Genomic DNA, 9,759 nt, shown 5'->3' with positions numbered 1-9,759 from the left:
TTGATTTATCAGCATTACCAGTTTTGTCCGGTCAAGTGTTTTTTTCTTGTGTTTTTTTCCTGCCCAAGCTGTCTTTCTTCATGTGTGTTTAGCCGTGATCTGATATAAAATGTTTTGTTCCAGATTATTGGCGTCGGTAGAGTCTGCCATCATTTAACCCTTTACCCCCTAAGGTGAACGGCAGTTTTTCTCAAATCGGCAAATAAAGACACTCTGCCTGTGTACAATATGCCATTTGAAAGCCACTAATCAGCTTATTTAAGAATTGACATCAGCAGCTATTAAAGTGTATATGACACGAAAAATAATTTCTGCTTATTTGAAAGGCCTTTCAAACTACAGAAGAATGGCATTTTTCTTTTTGAAATATCTTTTTTCATTTTAGAGATATTGACGTTTTTCTATTATGCAAATTGGATCAGTGGTGACGTCGTATCGTTTGCAACTAAAAAGTGGAAAATACTGAATAAAGGATATCTCTGGAAATATTGAAGCAGACTTCCTGAAACTTGGCACCACAAATGTGCATCACAAAAGGAACATGACACCCTTAGTGCTGTTGCCATGACAACAGTTTTGCCACTGGTGCTGTCGTAATAAAAACTGAAATTCCCAGTTTTTGTCTTGAACCAAGAACCATCTACCCTACCCAGTCTAATGATGGGAGTAAGACAGTATGGGAACTATGTCTGTTCCAAGTAGGACTTTTTGTCTCACTTTAGAGGTTGCAAATGGGGATTTTTGGTTTTTTGACAGAAAGAGACTGGAACCAAAAGAGTTGCTATGGCAACTGCAGTAAGGGTGTCATTTTGTTCCTTTTGTGATGCACATTTGTGGTGCCAAGTTTCAAGAACACTGCTTCAATATTTCCAGAGATATCGTTTATTTAGTATTTTCCACTTTTTAGTTGCAGACAATAATATTTATGATATCATCACTGATCTAATTTGCGTAAATAGAAAAACGTCAATATCCCTAAAACGAAAAACAATATTTCAAACAGGAAAACGTCATTCTTCTGTATTTTGAAAGGCCTTTCAAATAAGCGGAAATTATTTTTCCTGTCATACACACTTTGAGGAGGTAGATATTTTGAGAGAAATTGCTTTAAAATGGGAAAATGAACGACTTCAAAAATGTATCAATCTTTTACTATATTAGGTACACCCCTAAACTATAGCTTACTTAGCAGCTCTTTGTGTATAGCTTGATATGAAACAAGTCTTGCATTTCATTTGCATTCCGAAAAAGGAACTAAAAACTTCTGGGGGTGGTCAACTATGTCTTGGATGGAAGGGGGTCAAAATTTTATGACTTCAATGAGCAGATCTTCACAAGACAATTTTCATGGCAAAAATTCATAGAAGTCTATCAAATATTCACAAAGTTATGACCTTGTGTGCCAATTTGCACTCTTGGGGGGTAAATTTAAAAGCATCGGGAATAACTCGATCAAACGCACTATTTACTTTTAAAGCACTATTAATATCATGACTGTATTTTAAAGCTTGTCTCATATTCCATTGGCACTTTCTGGTTTATTTTTTATTTAATATCATCAGCATGTCACTGAAACAGATTATGACGCCTTCATTGGCCGCAAGGCGAAGAACCCTAGTGAGAGTATGTAACGAATACTAGGAAAATTTCCTACCATTTCTCTGTGGTACTTACAGTAGAAGCCCTGTGTGTCCTGTCATGCAGGAAAATCTCAAACCAAGACCCTGCGATATTGACCTTACAGGAGAATAATGCCCTAGAATTAGCCAATCAGACCCTTCCCATATGAAAGTTTGTTAAGTACATGTACCCCATCCCCCCAGTTGAAACCTGTTTTCATAGCTTATAAAAGTACAGTCAAACCTGTATTAAGCAGCCACCCTCAGGGAAATGGGAGGTGGCCAATTAAAAGGCATTTGTTTACCTTGAATATTTTTCTTAGTGAACATGGAGTCACTTCAAGGCAGTCATGATAAAAGTGTGTTTGAATGTTTTTATCACTTGTCACCTATTTTGGACTCTTATCTGCCATAGCCTTTTCAAAACAAAGGTAATTTAGTCCGTGCATTTAATTCTGGGGAGCTGTTTAATAGGGGTAAAGACAAGAGAAAAACCCTCACCAGGACGACCAAAAGGTGGCAGTGGACACTTAATAGGGGTTATATTTACAATATTTTACTGACAATAATTTTGGGACTTTGATAACAACTGGCCACTAATAAGGGGTGGCTGCTTAATAGGTGGCTGCTTATATTAAAATAGAGGTACAACTGTACATGTACACGTAATGCCAATCTTTCGGATTATCTGGGAGTCTCCTGGGTAAAGACGGAATCTCCCTGTTTCCCACACAGGTCACAAATGAAAGTGCATAAAGGTGGATAAAATGCATTTTTCAGACATATTTTGGCCAATCAGATTTTTTTGATTTTGATTTTGACCATAACCCTAAGTGGGTATAGGGCCAGTTAGCCAATCAGAACTTTTTTTAAATTTATTGTATGTGAACTTTTACTGCGACTCTACTTCCTTATGTGAAAAACATCCAATATCTAAGCCTCCTGCCTTCTATTCTATTTTACTATTATGTGATTCAGTACTACATGTATGAAACAGACAAAGTCATCAAATTATGTAGTGGGTACACACAGCGTACATGTAAGTGGTCACAGGTTATGATTATAATTATTATAAAAGTATGGATCTGTTTGCACTGAACAAAAATATGTGAAATAACTTTTTAAATTTTTTCTTGCTGCAGGTGAAGTTGTCTGACTTTGGTTTCTGTGCCCAAGTGACAGAAGAAATGCTAAGAAGAAATCCCTTGTCGGCACTCCATACTGGATGGCACCTGAAGTTATATCAAGGAAACCTTATGGGACAGAGGTAACAATAATGAAAATAAATAATAAATAAACATGCATGTATTTATGCACGATAACCATTTCAGCTATAAATACTCCTATCAACATGGGTCCTGTGTAAAATAAATAAATGAATAATTAATAAAATAAAATGTAAAACATGCAAAAATCTTAAAAGCTATATGAGAAATTTAAAAATATACATATAAAAAGAGATACAATATGTAATAAGTAAAACAACAAAAAAGGAAAACAGGATTATTTATCTGACATACTAGTGTTTTTTTCAGTTGCATTAGTGGATTCTGTCTTTTGTTTGCCCGACAGACAATTAAAGTTGTTTGAAGCGGGGGAATGTTTGAGGATATTCAAATTACAGATGTTCTGTAATGTTATTATAATTGTGTTATTTTAATTTTAAATTTATAATGCTAGTAAGAAATGTTTTACAGTGCTAGTAAGAATGACTTTCGGCTAGGACATCATAACAATTTTTATTAAGGATACTCTTGAAAATTGGTTTTCTTTGTACATTGTACCTTGTTGGTACTTTTTTAACATACATCTGGGTAGAGAATGGCAAAGTGATTTAAACCATAGAACCTTGACTGCGAACATAATGCAATAATCCTGGCCAGGACTTGAACTCTGACCAACCACTATGCAAACGAGCCTCATGACAAGAATTTTGAATATAGTGGGAAGACTTACATGTACTTCATCACTCTGTGGTTAACAGTGGATAATATATAATTTTCCTTTTAAAAGTGTATTCTCTACTCATTTTCTGTGGAGTAGTACAGTATAGTCATCTTGATCATGAAGTTCTCCAGACTTACAGTACTGCCTTGTAGAACAACTCAAGTTTGTAATTTGACTATTAAGCAGAAGTGTAGATTATTTCTATCTGTAATTGTACATGTTTTATTGCTGTTAATTATTTCCTTGCAGTATGTTTACTTTCTTTTTGTTGTGTCCTCCACGACAGGCTGATAGCTGGTCCCTAGGGATCATGATTCTTGAGATGATTGATGGAGAACCACCTTATTGTGGTGAAACTCCATTACAAGCCATGAGAAAACTGAGGGACCTGGATCCACCAATCACACAAGGGAATGGTGAGGTGAGTGTTCAACTAAGCAACCTAAAAAAACAACTTGCAGAAACAAAGCATTTAGTAGCATAATTTTTTTTTTACAATACAATATTTTACTGTTCACACATCTTACATCAAATACGTTGTTTACAGCAACTTAAAGAAAAGAAAATTAGAATTTTAAAAAATAAGGTTAAATTAATCTAAATTACTGGTAGAGAAAAATCACTGACTCTTAAAATACATTTATGACAATTTGGCCTGTTATGCACTATGTGTGCAAATTGCAGCACTTTGCAGGCTATGCTTGGAAACAAATGATACTGAATGGATAATGTTTATAATAAATGGCTAATTCAATCAGTTCTAAGCTAGAGGCAGTTTGGAAAAGAATTGTTTTCCCAGTCAAGTTTTTGTGGTTTTCTTTCCTTTCCTGTTAAAAGGAAGCACAGTGGAACCCTGCCTTTAACAGCCACCCTGTTAATACAGCCACCTCGTTATTACGGCCAATTTATTCTGGCCCAAACAAAAGCTCAGTCAGTCATTTTCTTATTTCAAGGACCCCTTTAATACGGCCACCCCGTTAATGTGACCAGATTTTTGTGGCCTGTTGGTGACTGTATTAACAGGGTTCCGCTGTACTGTATAATAATTATTATAGACTTGTTGTTCAAGGCAGAGTTTACATGTAGAAGAAAAATGTAGACTTCATCATTTACTTGTCAGTCTGACAACTATCTGAATTAACTTCTTGGTTGTCTGAGACCCAAAGTGCTTGTCCAAAATATTTTGTCAAAATTAAAGAAGAAATAAAGCAAGAACATAAGGCTGATAAAACAAGTGAAGTGAAATGGCCTGACCTCATGTCATGCATCAAGAGAGGGAATCAGCTGGCCAGCAGTTGTCTCAAGTTTAACATAACCTTAAGTGCATGTGGCAAATAGAAATTCTCAAGAATCTCCCAATTTTAACTTATTATTAGAAAAACTTATTATAATATCTTTGCAAAGTTTTGAAAGAATCAACTTCTTGTTAAAATCACACAATCACCTGTGCCAACCTACAGAAGCTCTTCCTTAGGTTGTGGGTTACTTTGAGAAACTGCTAACTCTACACTTCAAGTATTGATTTATTTCCTTTATAATCTCTGTTCTACTTCTATTCTACAGATGTCTCCTCGCCTGCTGTCATCTTTGCAGAGAACCTTGGAGCGTGACCCGGCACCAAGAGATTTTGCATTTGAACTTCTTAATCATTCCTTCATTCACAGCACGTCCAACTTTACATCTCTTGTGGACATGATGAAAAGTTTTCGACACAGTGTTTGTTAGCCAGTATGTTACAGTATGTTTATTAGGTGGCATTTGGCACTAGGAAAGAACCTCTTGTGTCAAGAGCTGTTCTTTTAGATTTGACCTGCAAAATTCAACTAAGAAAGTGATAGAGCTGAAGGGTTTTTGAAGTATGAGCAGTCTGAGAATTTTATCACACATGACACATTTCCCTCCCTGATCCCTCACCATTGGATTTGCTGCTTTTTATCCTCTTCCTCTCCAACTCCTCCTCCCTGCTGTGCAGATTACAAGAATTGCCTCTGTTTGTTTTCTATCTGAAGGTGCCAATGTTTGTGCCTTCTAAAGAAACAAGCTGTGATCACAATTAATTGAGCAGAAAGTGAGATAGCCTTTATAAGAGGATTGCTTGCAACAAAAATTTTCATCATGCAGTGTTGTAGAAATAAGAATTTTGTTCAACCCAAACAGATCTGTATTATGCCTTCAGTGCTTGGGATTTTTATTTTAATTTACTACATCGATCTGCATGTGACAAACAGAGTAGCCTGCAGAAGTATGTGCCTGTAAGGGAGGGGGGACTGTGCAAAATTTATATGGGGAGGCTCCACCCAGAGGTCAAACCACATAACACTTTTTTAATACCATTTTCACAGAAAAGGTATCCCTTTTGTGTACCTTTCATTGAAAAATATACCTCTTTTCACATACCTATTTAGAACACTGCATCACCCAAAAAGACAGTCATCATATCATTTTCATGTAGTGCTTACAGTAATAAATTAAATGACATAGCCATAACGTGCGACGGTTCAAAATATTTTATTTAAAGGCCTCCACCCCCAGGAAGTATACATGAATTGACCCGAGAATACTCGTCTCTTGCCAAATGCTTGAATTTTCCCACTCAATATAAGATTTCCAAGATTTGAGTCAAAATTTTTTATACAGATAACATTCCTAAAGAGATTCAGTGTCCTAGCTAGGTTGGCCATTTCATTTTGAACAACAATTTTAACTGAAATACAATACACTAGGCATGGAATTGAAATCTTAGATAATTTAAATTAGCCACCTACTTTAATTTTACAGACTGTTCATAGGCAATTGCCAAAAGAAGATTACTAAATGTACAACTAATAGCAAGGCCATGTTATCTCCAGAGTCTGCATATCTTCTGGATAAAATCACAAGAGACCAGAAAATCCTGGTACCAGTTTGTCACTGCATGTGATTGAATTCAGTAGTGGTTTCTGAACAGGCATAAAGACAGTAGACTGCAAGTAGTCTCTCTTTTGCTTGAATGAATATTTGCAAGGAAAGAACCCAAACAGACACACCGGCGCTACTTGCGGCTTTCCGCTCACTTTGGTTCATTCCTTTGTGATCTGTCCTGTGGATTTTTCGAACAAAAGGGAGACTGCTCGCAGTCCATGAAGAAAGGAACTGCTGTGACTAATGACAGCTGTTCTTCCGATTTCTCTCTGAGGTCTAGATTCTTGGTGTTAACCAAAACGATTGTGGCCTCTGGAAATGAGATTTGTAGCTAGGTAGTGCATACATCAAGCAAACTAACAGCTTAACCATTTTTTTTAGAAAAGAAAAATCAGAAATTAACTGTCAATTTTATTTTGAAAAATTGTTTAAAACCTTGAACAGAATGACTGTACATGTACTATGACTGGTTGTGCACTAGGGTCCTATGCACAAACTTGAACCAGCTCAGCATGATAAACAGTACAATCTGAAAGTACTGCTCAATAGTTTTCAGTGTAATGGTCACACACTAGGGTTTCATTGCTGACCTAGAAGTTAAAACCGCTTTATAACGCAAAATAAACAGTACCACATCAAAGTTCTACTTAATAGCTTTCATTTTAATGGTTGCACACTTGGGTTTCATGGACAAACTCAAAAGTTGCATGGAACCTAATTGTGAAGCCTTAACAAACATACCATATGAAAGTACTGCTCCGGTTTCATCCGTAGACTGAAAATACCACAAAAATTAATGTTGACTCAACAAGTTTTGCTTGTGATATTCACAGATTAAATGTTTTGCTCGATTTTGTATTCTTTACAACAGTCCTTGGAAACCACAACTTAAACACAAGCACATTATCTTGGTAGTTAATTAAATCCAGTGGATTGTGAATAACACAATCATAGCATTGTAACAGTTATACGGTTTTGATTAGACTGTACGAGTAGTCCCTCTTTCGCTTAGTCCGTCGTGCGTGGGCTCGTGCGTGACGCGAAAGAAAACCGCGAGAGAAAAATGGCCGCGCGAAATCCTGGGAACCCAAAGAGCGCGAAAGGATTTCGCGTGGCCATTTTTTCCCGTGGTTTTCTTTTGGGTCACGCACGAAGGACTAAGCGAAGGAGGGACTACTCGTAGTCTAGGTTTGGATGGAATTGTCACATATTTGTATCCTAAAGAATATTGCGTCTACATCTAGATCCACAGTTAAGTCGGTAAAAATCGTGAGATGTAGCAACAACTGTAGTAGTTTAATACTTTCCTGAAAAAAACATTTATTGATGGTTACATGGCTTGTAAATAGACATTCCTTGGAAAAGGTGTGTATTTTTATACATAATAAAAACAGATGGATCATTCCGAATAATTTTGTTTTCTTGTTTTATCCCTTTCTGTTCAACAACAACAAACTATTTTTTCCTCACAGCCTACAAAAAGCATTTACAATTGAATACACAAACAATAGGGATACTTGCAAAATGCCAGGTAACCAGATAACAGAAACATTTTTTAAATGTTTAGGTTGGGCACACAAACAATCGTAGACACACAAAGAAAGGTCTGGAATAAACAGAGTATAGCTAAAAATACCAGCAGACTAATCAAATCAATAATTCATAAAAGTAAATAATTGCATTGCAAGGATTCTGACCGGTAGATTTCCAAATGAATGCCAACGCAGCATTTTAATTGGCTGCAATCTCAAGCTCCATTAATATATCATGGCTATCTTTCATATTTACGACAACTCTTTCTTATAGAAATAGGTGATAGTATGTTTCTGCATTATTCAATTGGGCGGGAGGGGAGGGGGGAGCGGAGGGAAAGGAGATCAAAACCTCCTGCCTCCCGTACTTTTATCTCCCTAATGTTCCGCCCTTTTCCAACGTTCTCCCATCCCCTGTGAATTAGGAGACTCAAAACACATCCTATTCCAGTCTCTGAACGGCTCTTACCCACTCGCTTTGACAGGGGTTAAACCCTGAGGCGGGAGAAAAGAGTCCCCCTCCACAAATCGCGGCAAAAAGCATATATGCAAGAACTTAGGGATGCCCGCCTACTGGCCATGTTTTATTACAAGTAGGATCAACAAAGTTTAACGAGTAAAACAGTGATGGACAAAACACTGGCCCCCAGTCCCATTCGCCTATTAGTGTAAAACTTCTGAAGGCCCTTGTCCAGTTATTTCGGCGCGATATCCTGAAAAGGAGTTATAAAGCCTTCCTGATTCCTACATTTCAGTGTTTTAATTCAATAACTTCTAAACAATACACTTGAGCTGCTTTATCGAAGTTGTTGTAAACAAATAGTTTTATGCCGGTTTTCGCTGATAATCTCACGCCTACATTAATAGGGGATAAAGTATAAGATAAAGGGAGGGGAGAGCTGGTTTAACTTTTTCAGCTTGCACGATTTTTTTTTTCACGTCAGCTGGTGTAAGATTACTTTTACGGAGTAATAATGCCTATTTCACTGCAAAATTACCGCAAGTTTATTTCTTACCCTCACTTACAGCGGTTTCCAGCATTTTTCAGAAACTCAAATTGATCAATAAACATTACCACTCTTTTTCAGTCGGCACCATAACAATTGATCAAATGCCCTATCACTGGTAGACTGCCAGCAGTCTATCTTTTCCTTGAAAATTCATGGGGATGAACGCGAAACAAGTGAACGTGCGAGCGTGACTGCGAGTGTGACATACGAGGGTTTTGTTCTGCAATTTGTTACTGCGCCTTTCAATACCATGCGGACTCTAAAATTCAAAGCTCAACCGACAAATGCGTTTTTCGCTACCGCCAATCAAATGTTCGGTGGCTCCTCCCAGCTTCCGACCACTGCCGAGCACTGTTTCGTTGTCTGAACTGTGCTCAGCGATTTAATTTGATTACCGCACGCTTAGCAGAAATCCGAAGCTGGAAGCCTCCGCCGAACATTTGATTGACGATAGCGAAAAACGCAGTTGTCTGTTGACCTTTGAATTTTTAAGTCCGCATGTTCTTGAAAGGCGCAGTAAGTTGTGAAATAGCTCAGGTTTTCTTCCCATCCAACACGCGTTCGTATTTGTTGTTCCTTGGAAAAAGTTCTATATAAGGTGGTAATGAGCCATTGCAAATAAAGTGCAGTCAGGATATCCATGTTGTTGGGAGCTCTTCTGCCTCTCTTAAACTTGTCAAGCTGAACATAACATAGTAATAGCAAAAGATTATTGCAATTGCATTGAGTGACTGTTAATCGATGGGACGT

The 9,759-nt window shown here is 37.2% G+C and overlaps 1 protein-coding gene across 1 annotated transcript; it reads left to right on the top strand.

The window, feature by feature from the left end:
• The first annotated feature begins 2,832 nt into the window (after positions 1–2,832).
• On the top strand, positions 2,833–6,077 carry LOC145470733 (serine/threonine-protein kinase PAK mbt-like). The gene is made up of 3 exons (XM_081454563.1): positions 2,833–2,886; positions 3,853–3,987; positions 5,130–6,077. Exons 1-3 carry the CDS (start codon positions 2,845–2,847, stop codon positions 5,289–5,291), a joined length of 339 nt encoding a protein of 112 aa, XP_081310689.1. The 5' UTR covers positions 2,833–2,844; the 3' UTR covers positions 5,292–6,077.
• The last annotated feature ends 3,682 nt before the right edge of the window (positions 6,078–9,759 follow it).

This window comes from Orbicella franksi, chromosome 15 (assembly GCF_964199315.1).
Source record: "Orbicella franksi chromosome 15, jaOrbFran1.1, whole genome shotgun sequence".
Lineage (NCBI taxonomy): Eukaryota > Metazoa > Cnidaria > Anthozoa > Scleractinia > Merulinidae > Orbicella > Orbicella franksi.
Note: the sequence above shows the minus strand (reverse complement) of the source record. Positions and strands in the feature narration are given on the sequence as shown.

Bases quoted from the DNA above. Each gene is read 5' to 3' on its own strand.
- LOC145470733 (XM_081454563.1), top strand. From the start codon at position 2,845: ATGGCACCTGAAGTTATATCAAGGAAACCTTATGGGACAGAG. The intron at 2,887-3,852 runs GTAACAATAATG...CCTCCACGACAG, and splicing joins GGAAACCTTATGGGACAGAG to GCTGATAGCTGGTCCCTAGG. The intron at 3,988-5,129 runs GTGAGTGTTCAA...TCTATTCTACAG, and splicing joins TCACACAAGGGAATGGTGAG to ATGTCTCCTCGCCTGCTGTC.